The sequence below is a fragment of the Heterocephalus glaber genome, unplaced genomic scaffold (genome assembly GCF_053883595.1).
Source record: "Heterocephalus glaber isolate CG9 unplaced genomic scaffold, H.glaber_assembly_v1.0 deba00001538, whole genome shotgun sequence".
Lineage (NCBI taxonomy): Eukaryota > Metazoa > Chordata > Mammalia > Rodentia > Bathyergidae > Heterocephalus > Heterocephalus glaber.
In genome coordinates this window covers 20,448,138-20,469,889 of record NW_028258333.1, presented here as the reverse complement: position 1 = coordinate 20,469,889, position 21,752 = coordinate 20,448,138, and the positions used below count along the sequence as shown (strand labels likewise).

The 21,752-nt window shown below is 36.8% G+C and overlaps 1 protein-coding gene across 6 annotated transcripts in view; it reads left to right on the top strand.

Moving 5' to 3' along the window:
- Positions 1-21,752, top strand: part of Adamts12 (ADAM metallopeptidase with thrombospondin type 1 motif 12) — a 326,379-nt gene that overhangs the window by 202,520 nt on the left and 102,107 nt on the right. For all 6 annotated transcript variants that reach the window (XM_004848653.3, XM_021261519.2, XM_021261518.2 and 3 more), the window contains 5 exons: positions 8,154-8,297; positions 8,867-9,011; positions 12,153-12,245; positions 13,432-13,577; positions 19,139-19,308. In XM_004848653.3, the coding sequence (XP_004848710.2) occupies positions 8,154-8,297; positions 8,867-9,011; positions 12,153-12,245; positions 13,432-13,577; positions 19,139-19,308 (698 nt within the window). The remainder of the gene's footprint in view (positions 1-8,153; positions 8,298-8,866; positions 9,012-12,152; positions 12,246-13,431; positions 13,578-19,138; positions 19,309-21,752) is intronic.

Sequence of the window (21,752 nt, the reverse complement as noted above, 5' to 3'; positions counted from 1 at the left end):
GTTTAATATCCTGAGTTGTGAAAAATTCAGAAGAAAGAGAAAAGAGACTTTCTTACACCTAAATAATAAATGAAAACTTGAGGGAGCAAGGACAGAATGTAATCTTCATAAAGTTAAAGTCATTGGCATGTTGATAATAGAACTTAGCAAAATGGAAGGTATTTTCATGTGTAAGCATACAGACATCCCCAATCCTGCTTTGCAGAGGAGGATTGTTTCTGCTATTGATATGAACAACTCCTGCTGGTCATGCAATACCAACTGAATATAACTGATCAAACTGAGAAGTGATTTACACATGCTTTTCATCAGTGGTATACCCAAGCTAAAGAAAACTTGAGAAGACTTAGCTTGATAAAAAGTCAAGGTTCACTTCTTATGTTCAAAAAGTGGATTCTTTACATCTTCAAATTCAATTTGACATTGTAAAGAGAAAAATGCTAAGCAATTCCCCCAAAAGGAATGTTTACCCATTTTGAGACAATTATTGGGGTGATTATCTCAGGGCATGGGCGTATCACTTTTGTGAGGAAGGTCACCTAAATAAATAAAGACAAGGGCAAGTCTGATTCTTCCTTTAGATTCCAAAATTTCTTCAATAAAGCTGAGAAAACTGTAGTGGTATTACTTGAATACAAGGAGCTGAACACTTGAAAACAGAGAAGTTCAGCAGTTATCAAAAATGCTGGCTTGTTTATCAGACTAGAACTGGACACTACTGATTCAGGTTGATACTACAGTAAGTAAGGTTAAGCTGAATACCAGTTTGGAGCTAGTTAAAGCATTCTGGATATAAGACTACTAAAACAATTTCTTATCCTGTGTTTTTGTTGTTACTGTTATTGTTGTTCTGTTTCAAATTATTCAGGGAACAATGAGAATCAAATTCTAAGAAAAAAATCCTCTTTAAATAAAAGCCAATTTTCTAAGTAAAAGAACTTAAGAACACTTAATACAGAACTAGTATGCAGTTTTTTAGTTTATTCAGAAACTGACCCTGAGACAAGGACTTGAAAGCAATTTATTTGTATGGAAGGTAAAGGAAATACCTCTAGGGACGGAAGATACTGAAATAGGAAGTCAAGGGAGACAATAAATGGTTAATTATCTCAGCTTTCACTGAGAGCAACTGGACCTTAATCCTACAGGGAAACTCTGAAAGAAAAAACATATTTCAGAGTTATCTCCCACAAAGGCAAAGAATTGGGTTATTTTATATGACAATACCCTGAAGTTATTGGTCAAAGGCTGTTCCCAGGGGCTGTGATTCCCTTGGACCTCCAGCTCAGTATGCAAAGACAGAGCAGTCTAACTTGACGTTAGAGAAAGCCCCCGTGAAGAGAGATGCAAATACTGGCCTTTGGAAGTGAGCTGGTCCTGAGCCTTTGGGCAGTTCACAGTAATACCTGCTAGGGCTCACTTGGGGGCATTAAATGCCACCCCTTAATGAAATGCTGAGTCAGGAAGACATGGAATATACATACTTTTCCCTATTCTTTCTATTAAGTATAATGAAAACACCTGAACATTATGTGAAAAACAAGTAAATGGATTTTGAAGGATGAAGAGAGGAGAGAAGACAGGCTGGGGACAACAGGACCTGAAAGATAACCTGATAGTGAATCCACTGCTTTTCTTTTCTTTCATATATGCCAAATTTGGAGCTGATGGTATCAGCAGCCTGGAAGCTGACACAGACAAAACACAATTCTCAATTATGTTATCCAGTCAAAAAATCATGACAGCAAGACAGCAACTGTTCCACTTGAGCTAAACACAGAAAAGAGGTGTAGCCTCATGTTATTCCATGCTGACAAAGTTTGAGTGGCAGCCTAGACTTCCATTCATAAGAGATGGTAACAAAACTTTCAACACTGCCACTAAAACAAAACAAAGCAAAACAAAACAAAAACCCTGCCATTTACATGATGTCAAAAGGCCACATAAGGCACTGAGACTTTGATACCTGTAGGGCACTAATGAGTGTTTCCCAGTCCTGTGATGTCAGTACAGACCTTATGAGGAATCAGAAATCCTTCTACCAACTGAGGTATTAAAAGGAAAGCCTGAACTGCTTTTACCTGGCAGTAATGAGGTGGTGGCTCTGTGACCTTTCCTTGCCACAGTAATATTAGTAAAGGCGGCTAAATGTCAGGCATGGTGGTGGATGTCTGTAATCCTAGTACTGGGCTGAAGTAGGAGGGGGTGAGTTCAAGACCAGCGAGCTACACAGTGAGTTCAAGGTCAGCCTGAACTATATAGTGAGATCCTATGTCAAAGAAAATAAAAAGCCAACTAAAACAGCAGATTTTAAAGAGGATCCACTTAACCTGAAAACCTTCAGGTTTCTATGTAAATCACTCAACATACCAGGGATGTCTCAAACAGAGTGAAAAAGTATCAGAAGTCAATAAATGCCAATATTAACAATATAGAGATATTTGAATTAGCTGACAAAGAATTCAAAGTAGCCATGATAAAAATGCTTCAATACGTGATTACTAACCATCTATAAACAAATTAAAAAATAGTAAGGCTCTGCTAAGAAATAAAACAGATGAAGAAGAATGAAATGGATATTGTAGAACTGAAAAATATAATAATCAAAATTTTAAAATACAGTAAATGGGCTCAACAGCAGGATAGAGGGGACAAAGAAAAGCATCAGTGAGGTGGAGAACACAACAATAGAAATTATGCAATCTGAGCAAATAAAGAGAAAAAAGATTTCAAAAAATTGAACAGAGCTTCAGGAACCCATGAGCTTACAGAGAAGGATCTTACAATTTATTATCAGAGTCTCAGAAGGAGAGGGGGGAGGATGTGATCGGAAGAGTGCTTAGAGAACAAATGGCTGAAAACTCCAAGTTTGATGAAACAAACCTACAGACTTAAGAAGCTTAAAAGGTTAAACATAAACTCATATTTTATTTAAGTCCAACTAAAATCTGTGCTAAATCTATCTAATTAAATTTTTGAAATCTGAAGATGGAGGAACAACTTGAAAACAGGAAGAGAGAAATAACACATCAATAAGAGGAAAACAATTTGAACAACAGTAGATCTCCCATCAGACTGTGGAAGTCCAAGGGAGGTGACACAATATTTCTCAAATACTAAGATCTGTCAACAACCCAGAATCATAATCCTGGTGAAGTAAGAGAGGAGGGGATACTTTCTAATTCAATATATAAAGCTCTTATTACCCTAGTACCAATATCAGACAGAACAGTATCCTTCATGAATGTAGATGCAAAAAATTGTAATAAAAGATTAGCAAATAGAATTCAATTATATATATATATATATATATATATGTTCTTTGCTTTTATTTTAAGCCACTACAATGACTTTTTTAAAAATATAGGCAGATTAGTTTAAAAATAACATGCTCACCTTAACTGATAGAGAAAAAGCATTTAACAAAATTCAACACACATTCATGACTTTTAAAACTTTTAGGAATAAAGAAAAACTTCCCCAACATGATAAAGTACATCTAAAACAAATTTACTCTTCAACATAGTATGAAAAGTTTCAGTCCAATGTGATAACAGATTGGATACAAGAAACAAAACCATCCCTATTTGAGCTAGGTGTGATGATATGTCTATATTCCTAGCTATGCAGGTCACTGAGGCAAGGCCACAAGTTTGACACCAGCCTGAGTAACTGAGACCCTGTCTCAAAAAAACCAAATAAACAAATAAAAACAATTCACATTTGAAGATAGGACTATTTAGAAAATCCCATTGAACACACATACACACACAGAATAAGTGAGTTTATTAACAGGATGTAATATAAACATATAAAATTAATCATACTTTTATATCCTAACAATGAACAGGTAGGCAATGAAATTAAAAATTCAGTACTTTTCAGGGCCGGGGATTTAGCTCAGTGGTTCCGCCGCCTGCCTTGCAAGCACAAGGTCCTGATTCAATCCCTGGTACCAAAAAAAAGAAAAAAAAAATTCAATACCTTTCATAATGAGTCAAAATTTGATTTTAGACTTTTGTCTTGCAGACATGAGAAAATGAATTTCTATTAAGTCACCAAGTTTATTTTTATGGAATCTCTATGAAACTAACATATCATACATCTATCAAAGCACAAGTATCTTGAATATAATAACCTTCCAAATTAAATAGTAAAAATAATACAATTAGAAAATGGGCAAAAGACTTAAATAAACATTTCACCAGATGAATCCACAGACGACAAGCATATGAAAGGATATTTAACATCATTAGCTATCAAGGAAATGCAAAATAAAACCATAGTGATATATCATTACACTCCTATGAAAGTGACCATAATAAAATCAATGATGATAACAAATGCTACCAAGGATATAGAGAAAATAGATTGTTCATACATCACCTGTGAGAATGTAAAATAGTACAAGCACTAGCACTATGGAAAAAGGTTTGGTGGTTCTTTAAAAACTGAGCCCACAATTGCCACAGTAATTGTAGAATTACCCAGTAATTGTACTTCCAAGCTTTTATCTGGGTGAAACTGAGATTATGTTCATACAAAATGTTGACATGAATGTGTATAGGATCCTAATCATAATATCCTCAAACTGGAAACATCCAAGGGTTTGTTTCTACCCAGCAGGGTAAATGGTTAAAAAGCTGTAGTGGAGACATACCCTGCGACATCAATCAGCTACAGGAAGGAAGAGGCTACTAGTACATGCAACAACTTTGACAGATTTTCAAAGAATTTTGCTTAGTAAAAAAAAGACTGTTCCAAAAGGTTAGACACTGTATGATTACATTTACATAGCATTATAGAAACAACAAAATTATAGAAAGAGAGAACATACTAGAATTTAAGGAGGGGTGGGGGAGGGGAGGAGTAAGTGTGGCTCTATAGTGCGACATGAAGGATCTTATAATGGTGAAAATAGCCTGTGCTTTGACTATATTAACATCAGTATCTTAACTGTGATGGTGTACTACAGTTTTGCAAGCTATTACCATGGGGGAAAATGGGTAAAACATACACAATTACCCCTGTGTACTGCATCTTACAACTACGTCGAAATCCGCAGTTAGCTGAAAATTCAGAAGTTTAATTTTTGTTCAATAATAGCTAAAAGGAGTAAGAGAGAGAGGGAGGGTACGAAGGCAGGTAATGGAGGTAATAGAAGTAAACTATATCGGGCCAGGGATTTAGCTCAGTGGTTTTGCCACCTGCTGTGCAAGTGCAAGGACCTGAGTTCGATCCCCAGTACCAAAAAGAAAAAAAAAAAAAGAAGAAGTAAAATATACACAATTCAAGAAAAAAATGTGAAACTGGGGGAAGGATGGGGAAAGGAGGTGATGGAAATTGAAAATGGTCAGAGTAAGATATGTCCATGTAGGAATCTGCCAAAGTAAAATTCATTAATAAACATTTTTATATTTAAAAATAAAACCTAAAAAAATTAAGAAAAGTTTAAGCTTTGAAAAGGAGCATCAGGCCATGTACAGATGACCTAAAAAAATTTAAAAAAAAAATTTAAATGGGACAAAAAATTACTGCTAAGAAAATCATAAACATGTAAAAGCTTGATTTTGAATAGTAGAAAAAACGCTTTCACAAGACAGCAGAACAAAGGACAGAAACTTTTTGGAGCTTCCTAAGAAGTGTTTGCACATAGCAAAGGTGCTTCTGAGGTGGGTAGCTCTTTTTTAGCTGCATAGTTCTAATTAGCTGTGACCACACTAAGAAATGCTGGGAAGATCAATGGAATGGCATGAGATGGCTCAGAAGGAGGGAAACATGAAATATTAATATTCAGAGAAGACTCTCATTATCATCTTATAACAAATACATTTCACTGTTCCTTGGAAACTTGTTTGTTTTATCACTCACTGTGTATAATGCAGAAGAGAAACTAAAGTATAGCGTAGGTATAATTTCAATAGTTTTTGAAAGGGAATTTGAAAATACCTTTGGCCTAGATTATATTAGTCATCCATATCTAGGATCACATACCGCTCTTATTAGGCTCCTAGGTGAGTTATCAGAAATGAAAATAGAATTCCGGGAAGAAAGTTTAAAAACTGTGAGACCTAGATCCTTTCCTTTTAAGTAGTGGAAATACCATAACATTGATCTACTCAATTTCCCTGCCCCATCTTCTGGATTGTGATATATTTCATTAAGAGCTTTTTTCATTGTACATGCAAAACTGGAATTTTATGAGGGAGTTAAAAAGCTCACATTCACACTTTCATGGTTGTCATTCCCTTTTGGTAGGCAAGCCTACCTTAAAGGAGTTGGAACAAAACAAGCAAATCCCACAAACCTTTGAGTTGTTTCAGAATGTGCAGTACTTTCTACTCCAAACTGCCCTTCACAATCCATCCCACGTAGCTTCCTGAAATAAGTTTTTCCTCTCTACGTTCCCAAGTGCTTTCCTCACCAGCTCTCTAACTGACTCACTGTTCCCATGGCACTCATATGGAGATAGAAAATGCAGGTTTAGTTGCACTGTTTTTCCCTTTTTAGATGAAAACTCAGCTGGAGGGAAAATACTTTAAGAATTTAAATCTTTTTGTAGAATAACATGAGATTTAGGGGGAACTTACCATTTTACATAAGCACACCACATATAGAACACAGTCATGTGGTTCAGTGCACTGGAATACTTTATTTGTACAGTTTAGAATTTTTTACTAACTACTGAACAGAAATTCGAGGAGTATTTCATGAGCCTGGCAGGACTGGATTTGTAGCAGTCTTGGAACAGCCTGCTCGGGAGGCTATTACTGAATCTTTTTCTAGGTAGATGCTATAAAGCTCTGTAAATTAATTCTCTGACTCCTTTGTGAATTTTAAATTCATGTGGAATGTGATTAGAGTTTGGAAGTAAGTTGATAATACTCTATTGCATAAAATACAAGAAAATCTCTAAATCCCCCAAAGACTTCTCTGTAAGAGTTGCTAATACTATCAAAAGATTTTGTTACAGTTCAGTATGTGCTTCCTGATGACAGGGCTCAAATTTCACTACAAAGAATAAAAGGTTATACTTTCCTGTATTCAGATTTGGAAATCTGAGGCAATATCACCAGATTGGGAGATTCCCATATGCCAACACCCCTGGAGAGAGATCTTATATGAATCTAAGAAGGCATCTTGAGGGTGTCCTAAAGATGCAGCTTCTAAATGGATCTTATGGGTGGGCTTCTTTCTTAGGCCCCCTCTTGCCATGGTTGATGATTAAGCACGTTAAGGCTCATCCAGGCTGCAGTGGGAATACGGGCGGGGGAGTGAGGGAGTAAACAGAGCAACACATGGATGACAGCAGTGGGTTGGAGCACAAAGATATCCATTGAAGACCCACTTTGCCACTAACAATCTGCATGACTCTTGACAAACCTCAGGCTAAACTTCCTCATCTCAAAAAGGAAAATAAACTAGACAGTGTTAAAACACACAATTAAAAATTCAGGTTATTTGTGAACCTTTTATTATATGCCAGGCACATTGCTAAGTGGTTTTCAAACCTTACTCCATTCATACCTCATCCTAGCAGTATGACTCCTACCTCATTTTTCTGGAAGGGAAAATGAGGCAAGTTTTGGTAACTCAAAGAACAATGAACAGCGGAGATGGAATTCAAATCCAGATTGTATGTCAACAAAAACCTGGCTCTCACCCATTGAACTGTAGGTCTCTATCAGGACTGTTACTAGAGTCTACTGGCAAAAGCAGAAAGAGGTCCATTCTCTCAAACCTTTGGGCCTTTCACAAAGACTCCAGGAGGCTTCCCTTCCATGCTTTCCCTTAAATTATGATGAGGAAGGAGAAGGAAAGTTTTGTTTTTCATACTGTGGTTGCTATAGCAAAAGGAAGCAGGTATCTTGGGACAGAATTTTTTCCCCAATTAATAGATACACAGAAAATGAGACTGAGGGCTCTTGGTTTCTGCCAAGCAGCAGTTGCATATTTGAGCAAAAGGCCTGAGTACAAAGTTCCCTGCACTTTTGAGTTCAAAATTAGCTATTCCCTTCCAACTTCAAAGTCTCACTTTGTAAACAGCTCCTTCTGTACAAAAGTAGCTTTCTGTGGATTATGACATTGAAGAAACTATTATTTTTCTCTTGATTTAATGCCTACCTGCTTGCAATTGTTGTGCTTTGCACCAGCTTTGGCATCCAGCATGATGGCAAAGAAAATGACTGTGAACCCATGGGCAGACATCCCTACATCATGTCCCATCAGCTCCAGTATGATCCGACCCCGCTGACCTGGTCCAAGTGCAGCAAGGAGTACATCACCCGCTTCTTGGAGTAAGTGACAGTACCTTTCTTGACACCTCCTCTTAGGTCTCTTTACAGAGCAGTTTGCGTTGAGTTTTGTGCAAAGGAGCTGATGCCTAGAGAATGCTCAGTTACACCCCTCAGGCTATAGTATCTTGGTTGCATCAAAGGGGTGGATTCCATGTCTGCTTTCCAACCCTGAGGTTTGGGTGGACTCTGCCCTCCTGCCACAGCCAAGTGCACATTCTGATTGCTCCTGCCCCAAGGTGACTTTCAAAAATCTGATTGTAAATTAAATTCCTGGAGACTGGCAGGAACAAACAGGACAAGTCAGAAGCATTCTACCAAACCATGATGAGGGTAAGATGATAATTGCTTAATCTTCCTACTGCTTATATTTCCTAGATAATAATTATAAACATAGCATGAGATAAGATTTGTATTTTCTATTGTCAACTTCCCCCCTGGGCCCAGAAGGTTCTCTGGTTTGTAAAAGTAAAACTGTTTTGAAGGACAAAAAGCAAATGAGAAGGATGAACGAATGAGTTGCTGAAGGAATTCATAAGCAACTGCTTTCATTTCTGTTACCTTGTTTGCAGCCGCGGCTGGGGGTTCTGTCTTGATGATGTCCCCAAAAAGAAAGGTTTGAAGTCCAAAGTCATTGCCCCTGGAGTGATTTATGATGTTCATCACCAGTGCCAACTCCAGTATGGCCCCAATGCTACCTTCTGCCAGGAAGTAGAAGTAAGTTCTAGGTATATTGGTACCTCTAATGGGTATAAGCAACCCTTGAGATCTCCAGAATATTGAAGGAAGAGCTATGGAATATTAGGAAATTTGAAAATCCAGACCCACAAATAGAAGCTTTATATATATGACAAGGTATAAGTGTACTTACATTTATGTGAGTTCAAGAACTTCATTCTTTCCACAATTCTGGTCACAAAGTTGGACAAGGACCGGATCAAATTCAGTGGTTAGGTTCAACGTGAACCTAGGTTCAATGTTGACCTAATAGATCCATTAGGTCAACACTGAACTTAACCATAAAATATATCTATAGATACAGATATATAGATATTGATATATAGATATATATCTATACATAAATATATAAGAAATTGCTATATCTTATGTATCTATATCTACATATGTATACTATATCTGTATATCTATATCTATCCAACTTTCTACCCTACGCAGGCCTTAAGCATCATCTCCTGTATTCAAGTGATCATTAAATCTAACACTAGATAACTAATGGTGGCTCTCTGCATTTACAGAGGCAAAATTTAGATAGATAGACAAACACTTCACCACATTTTTAGCCTCTGAGGAGTGAGTATCTTTAATTTCTTACCACCTCAAGAATGCATTTTATTCATGGTTTTAGAAGTTATACAGAGGATTTTTCAGGGTATCCTGCTGTTTATTGGAACTAGACCACTCTAGCTGTATCTGTTCAGTTCCTCTTTTAACACTGTTTACCTGTACTGAACAGCTTCTATTCCATGGAAGTGTCTCCAGAACTTTTCTGCACTACCTCCAGAACTTTGTGAGTTCTGGTTTCTTTGTATTATCCTTCCTATATGTCATTTGAGTCTCAGTTTAAATATCACTTTATTTTATTTTATTTTACTTTTAAAAATTTATTTATTTGCATTTAAAAGAAACTATTGACAAAGAATAATGAGAAATAATCTTGAACTAGTGGGAAAAAGAGTCAACACTACTGAAACACATTTTTTTTTCAACTGAACAAAGCCTCTTAGATGTTGTCAGTGACAACAATGAAAAAACTGACTGCTTCTTACTTTACTAAGCACATATCACTTTATATCTTATTTAGCATTTTTATAATCTGTATTAGACCACAGTATAAATATATATATATTATTTTCTTATTCACTAATCTATATTTTCTTCATATATTTTAAGCTTGCTGAGGAAATCTGTATCCCTGACATTCAGCAGTATGTAGTACATTGTACTACTCTCAGTAGCTAAGTTAGTGAAGACTTCAGATTCTTTTGCACTGTAGCCAAGATAAAATAGTCATTTCCTTTATCAAAAGCAAAATAAAAATATTAGAAAATATAGCATCATCCATCTTTTTTATAACTGTTTATTTTGAAATAGTTTAAAACCCAAGAAAGTTACAGAAATAGTAGAGAGTTTCTGTGTACCTTTCACCTGCCTCATCATCCTTTATAAATGCATAGCGAACTTACAAGAAAGTTAACAAAATTCTCAGAGTAAGGGGCAGGGAAGAACTAAGAAGGAGAGTACTGACTATGTGGTATTAAGGCAAAGTAGAAATAGCAAAAGAACTTGGACTTTAGCATCAAAATGAGAACTGATAATGACATGTTCTGTCTGAGCAGGGCCAACAACCTTACATAAAGCTGGACTTCTCAAAGGACTATTCTATACAAAAATGATGGGCTAAAACAAATCCAATTGCAAAAGGTTTGACAAAGGAGAGTCTTTTAGCTTAGCCTGGCTTCTGATGTGAAAAGAGGAAGGGAATGCTGGTGGATAACTTTCTCATTTGAAGATTCTTTGCTATAAGCCAGCTTGATCTTGAGTCAGAGTGCAAATTTCTACCCTATAGAGATGGAGTACTCTCATGCCAAAAAATAATAACAGTGATGACATTTGGCCAGTAATATCGTAGATACTGGGAATAAAGGTAAAACTGCCCTAGAGGAACCAACGCCCAATCAAGGTTCACAAAACTCCAGTAGAGAAACCCATTCTTCAAATGAGTTCACAATTCAGCCTCTAATTCAAAACAGAAAATTTTCTTCAGCTTCAAATAATGACCCCTCAAGAACCTTTGAAAATTTAATTTTTAACAGGAATAATAAAAAAATACATAAAATGACATCTGTATGTCAAAAGAGCACTAAACTCTATGAAAGGCAAATACAAAGAAAAACAGGTAGAACTTCTAGAAATGAAAAACATGATTAATGGCTTAAAATTTAATAAATAGAATGAACAGCAGACTTGACACAATTGAAGGGGAACATCAATTAAATGTCATTTAGAGCTGGAAAAATTACTTCCCATCCCACTTGGATGTTTCTAAGAGTTGTGTAAAGAAGAGGGAAAGTTCTTCAACTTCTCATACAATTTAGAGCTAGGAAATATGAAAGTCAAGTTAAAACATGAAAGACAGGAAAGGATGGTTCATCCACACCAATATGGGTTCTAGAATGAGAGAATGGAGAGGCAAAATTTAGGTAGATAAACACTGAGAATTTCCTAAAATTGTTTAAAATCAGAAATCTTGTGATGAATAGTGTATAGAAATGTCAGAAGAGGAGTGAATAGAAGAACGAAGACCTCAGAGGTAGCTCTAAGTAACTAAACCATGATGTATGAGAACCATGTCAATTTTTCCATATGAGCACAAGGGTAGAAGTAACAGAATATGCAGCTAAAATAAACTGATTACTTTGGGTAATGAACAAATAATCTGAATCTTTCTGAGTGGCATAGTTTCATTTCCTTCAGTGAGCAGTCTCAAGTTGTAAACACCCCAGCTGTTTGTAATCGACCAAAGTTTGAATTTTGCCTTTGATAGTTAATGTCATCAGTTATCTCCCCAAGTTTAGTAAGTGCTATGGTAGATATTGTCCCACACATAAATGATGGTCTTTATTTAAGAACTGGGTTTTATCATTCATTTCTATATTGCTTGGCATGGCCTACAGACATTGTTTATGAATGATGACAGAGACTAAGTAGAGTTTGAACTATGCCTCTAATGATTTACTTTTATTCACTAACAACAGTGGCATGTATGGCGGTGTCTATTTTACCATAATTGGAAAAATGGTTTTGTGCAAGTTTTAAAATCTGACAATTGTTTTCCAGAACATTTGCCAGACACTGTGGTGCTCAGTGCAAGGCTTCTGTCGCTCTAAGCTGGATGCTGCAGCAGACGGGACCCGATGTGGTGAGAAGAAGGTGAAATGTCAGCCTGAGGAAGGAAGATGGGAGGGTGGTAGGCTTAGAGCTCTTGGGTAGCTTTAAGGAGAAGGCCTGGGGAGAGGGACGAAGAAGCTCTCTCTAGGTAAAGACCTGTGAAAGGAGGTCACATAATCAGACAGCCAGCAGAGAGGATTCTGCTTCCACTAGGCTTTTGAGCCTTTACTGAGAGCAAGTAGTCAAAAAGAGAGGGCTGATCCCAACTGCACACTTCGCTTGCAAAACATCTGTCCCATCTTTCCCTGACAAACTTCTGTGGAGGTTCTGGTCAGCAGTATCTGCTGATGCTTTCATCAGCCTTCATCTTAACATTTTTCCTTTCCATCCTGCAGAACCATGAAGAACAAGTTCATATCTTCTTCTTCCCCAAAATATCAGATTTTGACAATTTAGAGGCTTTTTTCTCATTTTCTGACATTATTGTTTTTCTTGTAGTTCTACCTAATTCACCAAGCAAGAAAGTAATTCATGCAAGAATCCAGAGTCCTTAGATATCCTCCAGACTATCTGAGAACAGGAGACTCATGCAGCTCAACTAAGCCAGTTAGGTGTTTGTGGGCCTGGGGCTTAGGAGCTTAGTGAATATCTTTATGCAGCTTGAATGTGGCATGACCATCACTGAGACGATAGAACCTGATTAAAATCCCCAATAATTAGAAATAATGAGTGAAAAAAGAGTCTAGCAGATAAATGTCCCCAAATCCTCCAGGAAATTTGGCCATTCCAACAACTAAGTTTCATTTCTTTTGTTTTAATTTTTGTTTGTTCACTTTTCTTGCTTTGCAAAAAGATAAGGACCTTACACCTGAAATTAAATTAACTAAACAACTACGATATTAAGCATATTAAGCTGACATTCTTTCCATAGCAAGACTTTCTTTATGGATGAAGTAGTTACTGATTCGTATTCTAGGATGCAATCTGCTGGCCAGGCTTCCAGCAGCAATTCTGCACTGACTGTGACTAGACACTGTGAAGTACTCTTCGTCCCTGAAAATCTTTGATTCTAGAAATTGGGATTCTGGGGATACTATTTTATAAGCTCCTCTTTGTTTTATATCCTATATATGACTGTAGGAAGCATGCTTTCCTGGGGAGGATTGAGTTCCAGGGCTCTCGGCTCAGACTTCCTGACACATTCATCTCCTGCCTCTTTCCATTGTAGTGGTGCATGGCTGGCAAGTGCATCACAGTGGGGAAGAAACCAGAGAGCATCCCTGGAGGCTGGGGCCTCTGGTCACCCTGGTCCCACTGTTCCAGGACCTGTGGGGCTGGAGTCCAGAGTGCAGAGAGGCACTGCAACAACCCTGAGTAAGTCAGCCAAGTATATTTCCTTCCCTTCCTTCCATAAAGCCTGAAAGACCGGTCTTGAAGAGCATGGCTTCAGTGACTATACACCTCCTGAGGAAAATTAAATGGGTTTCCAAAGACAAAAAGGAACCAAAAGATTCACAGGAGATTGGAAAAAGTGGGTCTATTTTGTTTTAGTTTTACATTACAATCTTAATAGTACTTGGATAAGTATGCTGATTCTATTGTTTGGGGAAATAAAACAAATTTCTTTTCAATGTGCAGTCGATGGGAAAGCCTCTAGGAGAGTGTGCAGTTAAGTCCTTTGAGATAACTCTACTCATCAGTAAGAAATTTGTTATACCCAATTATAGAGATGAGACTGTAGCTTGCTTTCAGTCACGATGAGCATACAATTTTATAAAAATATTATTTTTCTCTTAGGTAACTAGTATAAGAGTTAAGCATGTTTTAGAAGACACTTATTTTTAATGCATTAGAAAAGGATTTGTAAACCTTAGAGTTCCACAGTAACCTGTTATGGATTCCATAGAGCTTATTTCACAAGTGGTTTTCTATTTTTCAAACAAATTGCTTAATTCTTCAATAAGCTTTGTAATGATAATATGTATGTATTAAGTTTACATTGGCTTGTTTTCCAAATATATATCACATTACTAGTTTTATTGCTTCCTGGTATACTAGTTCTCAAGTGAATAAATTTTCTTTTTTTGGTACCAGAGATCGAACTCAGGTCCTTGAGCTTGCGTGGCAGGCTGTGAAACCACTGAGCTAAATCCCCGGCCCTTTCAAGTGCATAATTTTCAACAGTGTACATGGATTTTCTGATAGAAGTAGAAATTATATTGTTTTACTTAGATTTGCCTTCGTCTGCCTTGAAAGGGTCACATTTTTAAAAGAAAAGTGATAGGGGCTGGGGATTTAGCTCAGTGGTTCCGGCACCTGCCTTGCAAGCGCAAGGTCCCGAGTTTGACCCATGGTACCAAAAAGTAATTTTAAAAAATAATAATTAAAAAAAAGGAAAGTGATAAAAGTAATTACAATTCCCTCAGTGTCTCAGTCCAGAGTATTTTCTTTCATTAATAAGTATATTACCATATATAACTATATATATATCTTCATGTATTATATACACACCATATTTATACTATATGTAAAATATAATCTTCTAAGGGTTAAGAAATTAAGAGTTTAACATGGTACCTATTGCATAATCAATTGTCAGTGAGTAGTAGCTATTATGATATGGTTATTTACCATACATATATGAATACATTTGTGGAATCCTGACACAACTTGTTTTAAAATTTTATCCTTCCAGTAGTCTCTGATTTCAAAACTTCAGTAATAAGAGTTTCTTATAGAATAGTTTATTTTTAAAGAGATCTTTATTTTGTAGTTTTTTTGTTTGATCAGAAATGTGTTACCCATTTAGAGATCAGGAAATACACACAAGTTGCTCTGTGACTTATTGTTTCAGTTCTGTGTATTAAGCCACCCCCCCACACACTTTCTTGGGAAGATGGTCAGTGACTACTGACTGTGGTTATCAGAAAAAGATACTAGGTGAGGCACAGAAGGATAGTTCTATAATTTGGCTTTGGGGGGACAGATGATCCTAACTCTCATCCTGAGATGGTAATTTATCAGACTCTCCTCAGGTGAATGAACTCATATCGCATCTGTAGCTAGTTTGCTTAATTAAGCTCACTAAAAACACTACCAAAGGGAATGTGGTCATATATTGAGCTCTGTGATTCTAGTCTCAGATTCAGGTCATTGTATGACCCAGTCTGCTGATAAGAGTCAATCAAAATATATGTACAAATTAATAAATTTTCTTCTTGCTGTAAAATTTTCTCAACCTTAAGACTTTGGTCTAGGACACTAGTCTACTGTCTGGTGAACACTCTAAAAGGCTTGGCTCAAAAGGGGATGTTACTGATATTTGTGGGATGGAAATGAGATCCCAGGTCACAGAATGTCACTGAGTCACTGTAGACAAAAAGCCAGGCTAACCTCGGATAATCAAGGACACTTCTGAGTTTTCCTACAGAGGGCCAATGAGTAAAGAGCCTGCTATGTATTTGACCTTCCTTGGTCAAAGCTCTTTCGTATGCAAGGAACAGAAATGTACTCAAGACATAGTAAGAATGGTGGGGAGGGACATATAGAATATCGCGTGGACATCAAAAAGAGCAAAGTACAGCAGAACTACACAAATGTAACAACTAGAATTTGGCTAGTCTATCAAGATTGCAGGTCTCTGTCTCAGAGGGCTGCATGTTCACTCAATGCAGCACAGGAGATAAGAGCTCAGGCTGTGGATTCAGGCAGATAAAGGTACAAATCCTAGCTTTGCCACCAGCAGCTGGGCACATTGGGAAGATGTCCTGGATTTATGTGCCTCTAGCATACGATTTCATCTCAACTGCTCATTTGGCACATTTTCTGCCTTTGCCCTGAGACTATTCTCCAGGACTGTCCTTTCCAGGAATCCTTTCCAACCAGCCTTACTTCCGTGGCCTTCTCTCTTCTACAAACTCTCATTGTATCAACAGTCAGAAATTATAGTTCTTCTCTTAATTTTTCTCTCATCTCTAGTTTGAGCACACAGTGGCATATAAATTCTAGTTGATTATCAATCACAAAACCAAAAGTTGCTTTCGTTTATTGAATTTTTACTACGTGTTAACTGAGATATTAGATCTTTATGTGCATTGTCCCACTAGATTTTTTATAAGTCATGAGATAAAAATTATGTTTATTTCATAAATTAAAAAAAAACACAGAGGCTCAGAGAGATAAAATAACTTGTTCAGAGTCATCTAACCACTAACATGGTAAAAGACAAATTCACACTTCAGACTTTTGGCCCTGTTATGCTGCACTGCCATGGTAGTTGCAACACTTCACTCAGATGAAGTCAGGTGGAGTCAAGAAGGCTTATGTGGACTACCTGGGAACCTTCCCAAAGGATGCTCAGCTCCTCCACTTTCCGTGATAAATTTCATGGTACAAACTTCTCCTGTTTCAAATGCTCTTGATGGGAAAGTTGCTACATCTCAAATGTATTGTGAAGGAAATAAAAGGTTGATAATATCTTCTAAAGTAAGATTATTCATTTATTGAATGTTTAAGACCTTTCTATACTCAAAGTATTCCTTAGGCACCTTAGAGGACATGCAACATGGATTGGGTCATCCATTAACTATTTTAGAAGTAAGTTTAGTTTTTATAGAATTTTCATTTTTTTTGTTAGAGTGTGTTTGTAGGACATAATGTTTACATTCCTTGTGGAAAGTTGGCAAATGTGTGTAACATCTTAATTCCTTTTATCATCCCCTTTCCCTTCCCTCCCTCTTCATTTCCTCCATCTCTTGATCCTCTTCTTATTTGAGAAAGATTTATCTCTGTACTTCCTATTATCTATCTTTTATTTTGTTCTTTATATTTTGAGTTTTTCATAAAGAGAAGCCATGAGATATATAGGCTTGTGTATCTGATTCATTTCATTTACCACTATGGTCTCAAGGTACATTCATTTTCCTAAAAATGACTCAAATGTATTTTTCTTTATGGCAGAATAATACTCCATTGTGTGTAAATAGCACATTTTCTTTATCCATTCATCTGTTGATGGACATATAGGCTGCTTTGAAGTTTTAGCTGTTATGAATTGTGCTGTTATAATCATGGATATATATGTATCGCTGTAATATGATGTCTTTAACTCTTTGGAGAAGATATTTAGAAGAGAAATAGCTGGTTAGATGAAATTTCTAGTTTTAATCTCTTGAAGAATCACCATACTGATTTCCATAGTGATTTTACTAATTTACATTCTTATCAACAATGTAGTGGGTTCATTTTCCCCTGCAGCCTCACCAGCATTTGTTATTTTTTGATTTTTTTTTTTATGATGGCCATATTTTCTGGGGTAAGATGAAGTTTCAGTGTTGTTTTAATTTGCAGTTTTCTAATGGCCAGTGATATTGAACATTACTTCATATATTGATCGACTATTTGTACTTCTTCTTCTGTGAAGTGTTCTCATTTCACCTGCCAATTTCTAGATTAGTCTAGACATTAGTCCTCTGTCTGAGAAATAAATGGCCAAATTTTTTCCCATTCTGTAGGTTGTTTCTCTACGCTGTTGATTATTTTCTTTGCCATGCAGAAGCTTTTTAATTTGCTATGATTGGTTGATTCTTGGTACTATTTTCTATGCAACCAGGGTTCTATTCAGAAAGTCCTTGCTTATACATATGCCTTTAAGAGTTTTACTTATTTTATCTTCCAGCAAGTTAAGTGTTTCTGTTTTAACATTTAGTTCTTTGCTCCATTTTTATTTTAGTTTAGTGCATGGTAAGAAATATGAGTATAGATTCAATCTTCTGCATGTTGATAGCTAATTTTCCTAGCTCCATTTATTAAAGAGGTTATCTTTTCTTCAGTGCATGTTTTTAGCCTCCTTTTCAAAGATCAAATAGTTGAATTGCCTGGAATTGTTTCTGTGTCCTCTATTTTGTTCCATTGATCCTCATGTCCGCTTTTTTACCCCCAAGACTATGATGCTTTTGTCACTGTGCCTTTTTAGTGTAACTTCATGTCCAGGATTGTGATATCTCCTACTTTTCTCATTATTCAGGGTTATTTTTGCTATTTTGAGTCTCTTCTGGTTCCATATGAATTTTAGGAGTGTTTTCTACAGTTCTATGAAAAAAATGCTGTTGGTATTCTGATTAGGATTGCATTAAAACTACAGTCTGAAAAAGGAAATCAAAATGGACATTAGAAAATGCAAAGACATCCCCTGTTTCTTAATGAGTATAAGTTTAAAGAGTGCTTAGAGTTGTTGTATGAAATGCCATTTAAAAGGAGAAAGAGCTTCCTTCTGATTGGAGTGCAGGAATAATCCATGATGGAGGTAGGACTTATTTAGGCCTTAGGGTACAGTCTGTAGACATGTGAAGACTAAGGAGAAAGAAAGGCTACCCAGAGGCAGAGGAAAACAAACTGTAAATAAGGAAACTCATACCACTGGAGCAGTGAGTGTACAGAGGAAGGGAACTGGGAAATAAGGGTTGTTCAAGTGAGTTAAGCCAGATCATGAGGGCCCACAGTGCCAGACTCAAAAGGCTGGACTTGATGCTAAGGCCACTGGGTGCCATTAAGTTTTTTAAAACAGGAAACTAAAATAGTTAAGACAATCTAAAAAAATTACCCAGATAATACTCTATAAAGTGGATTGAATGAAGAAAAAGTAGGCAAAGGAAGACAGGAATGAAGACAAGTGCTGGACTTGTTTGGTGACTGTGGGATTGAGGAGAGGGAAATAAATACAAAAATACAATTGATACCCAGGCACCTGATTAATTATAGTATTCAAAGAAGTCAAAGAATGAATAATCCTGAAATCTGATCACTGTTAATTTGCTAAATGGGAATCAGAGAAGAGAGAAGCATGGTTCAGCAAGGCACAGGCATGGCTAGACTTTTAAAAGAAAATGTTGGACTTTCAGAGAACTAAAAGAATAGCTTGTCTGTTTCATTTCTAGACCAAAGTTTGGAGGGAAATACTGTACTGGAGAAAGAAAACGTTATCGCTTGTGCAACGTCCACCCCTGTCGCACAGAAGTACCAACATTTCGACAGATGCAATGCAGCGAATTTGACACCATTCCCTACAAAAATGAATTCTACCACTGGTTTCCTGTTTTTAATCAAGGTTAGTAGCTCTGTAGTAATTCTCAGATCTAGGACCACATTCGTATGTCAGGGTTCCTGTGATGCCCTGTTAAGTTCAACAAAGAGGAACTGAACCATCAGGAGTTTTATATTTTAGAAGATGGTAGCACTGATCTGGTCAAGTTGATGAGTAAATGTTGAAGGCTGAATACATTCAATTCTACTATGTGGGAGATGAAAGAGAAGTTTATCAAACATGGTGACTTGCTTTAAGACAACTGAGGTGCAACTGGGTGGTAAATGGGACATGTAGGTATTCAGATACTAACTGCTTATGGATAACCATGTGGAATGGTCTGCAATTTTGGCAGAAATTCAGAACAAAAGGTCATTGTGGATTTGGGGTAGTTTCAAAGAGGTTTCAAAGGAAGCAATGAATGATTCTAAAGAATGAGTAGTGTTCCTACTGAAAGAAGAAAAAGAGGAAGCATTCAAAGTCATTCCAAGTGGGAGGAAAATAGCATGAAGAAAGGCAAGATAATAGGGGTGCCTTCATCAAAAATGAGTGAGAGCAAGGAAGAGAAATCCATGTTTCATAAGTACAGAACAAGATGAGAAAGTAAAAAGCAAAAGAGAATAAGAATGCCTATCAGGGACCTAACTGACTTGGAGAATGTTAATTAACAGCAGATTTGGCAAAACTTCCCTCTCAGAACCAGTTACACATTTTCCCCTGAAAATGAAGAAGAATCTGTGATCATTAGTTACAGACTAACATCAGAAGCCATCTTATCTGTGCTATATGTTGTTATTAGAGTGAGACGTGAAAAAAGAAAAATTTTCCTGAGCTAAGGAGATTTGAAGCAATGCAGAAAGAAATACCTCATCAAATCCGTCATGATTTATAACTTCCTCCATTAAGATCATTATCCAAAAACGTAGTGCCATCCTGTTTCAGCAAAATTGAAAGTGCAGCATTTGATTCAATATCATTCACTTACCTGAGCTTCCTTTGAGAGGATTAATCAAGCCAGTGTGAGGGTGAGTTCACCAGTAGATTAGTTTTCGTGCTTTTGCTTAGTGGAATTCCAAGTGGACTTGAAATCTTTTGAAAGCTGAAGGGGATAAAAATCACCTGGTATGCACAAAAGGATATGTCAGAGCAGATGGATAAATGTAAAAACAAAGATAATATATAGTGCTACAGAGGTGATAAAATCTACAGGGTTGACCTTTGGAACAGAAAATGTCTTATACCCATGATTACCAGTGAGAATCAATTTCATCCATTACCACTATTAACCTAAAACAAAGGCCAAAGAAAGAGGGTAAAGGGAAGCAGGATTTTAAGCTCAGCCTTAAAACTGCTTAAACAGAACCCAACCTGCGATATGCAGTGGCTGCTTCAAGCACAGGTTCCTCTGTGGTCTTAGGCACACCTATGCTCTGCAAAGTCACAGAGGTGGCTCTGTGATCTGTTCCTGTTGCCCCAACATTATTTACTAGATATTTCTAAGGCTACATAGACCATTGCACTTATATTCACTGGGCATTTCTGTTTTATGTGCAGTGCTCACTATTTAAACTGTCTAAACTTAGAGGATGACTAGCCCTATACTGGGCAAGTAGATGGGGAGAAGTTTCAAAACAAGGACCTTTCTTCATGGAAGTGTGTCATGATTGTCATAAAGAAAAGAGACTATTCCAGTTTCCTTGTCTGAGCATAATATTTTTAAAGGAATATATATGTCTTATAACAATGCAAGTGTACATAGTAGAATAAAATGAAAATAAATTCCTGTATCTCACCACACTTAGCCTATTCCTCAGACATAACCATTGTTAAGAGTATTTTTGTTTGTACAACAGTAGAATCATCTTTCTTAGACATTACAGCTTTGCTGACCACCGAGCAAGGGATCATAGTATCAGGGTTTTACATCATTGCTCTCAATGACCACATAGCATTGCTTTGTCCATTTCTCTCTGAATAAGCATTTCATTGTACCATGAATGTCTTTAATTTCTATCACTAAGGTTGATATTCATTTTTAAGACTCCTGCACTGATATTCTCTTAGGATTGAAAAGATATCTCTGATGCTTGTTCCAAAAATTTCTCCCTCCAGTGTTGATCACTGTCACATCTGTTAATTGGTAGAGATTGATTAAAAGCCCTTTCTGGAAGTAATGTTCTGCTAGCAATCACCTGGAGAGATTAATGGTAACTACCATGTTATCCTTCTAAAAGTCCCTGTGCACACTAGAGAGTGGGAAGCTTTGGCAAGGTTTAAGATCAGAGACAGGGTTTGAAGCTTTATGAATCTAACTCTAATGCCTCCAGTTCTGCAGGCTGCATTCTTTCTGACTCTCCTGAGCTTAGCAACCCTCAGACCTCCATGGCTGCTAGTAGCAGATCCATATACAGATATGACTTGTGTACTCTTCAGACATGCATTTTTTTAAAAGTGCCTTTAAAATCCCT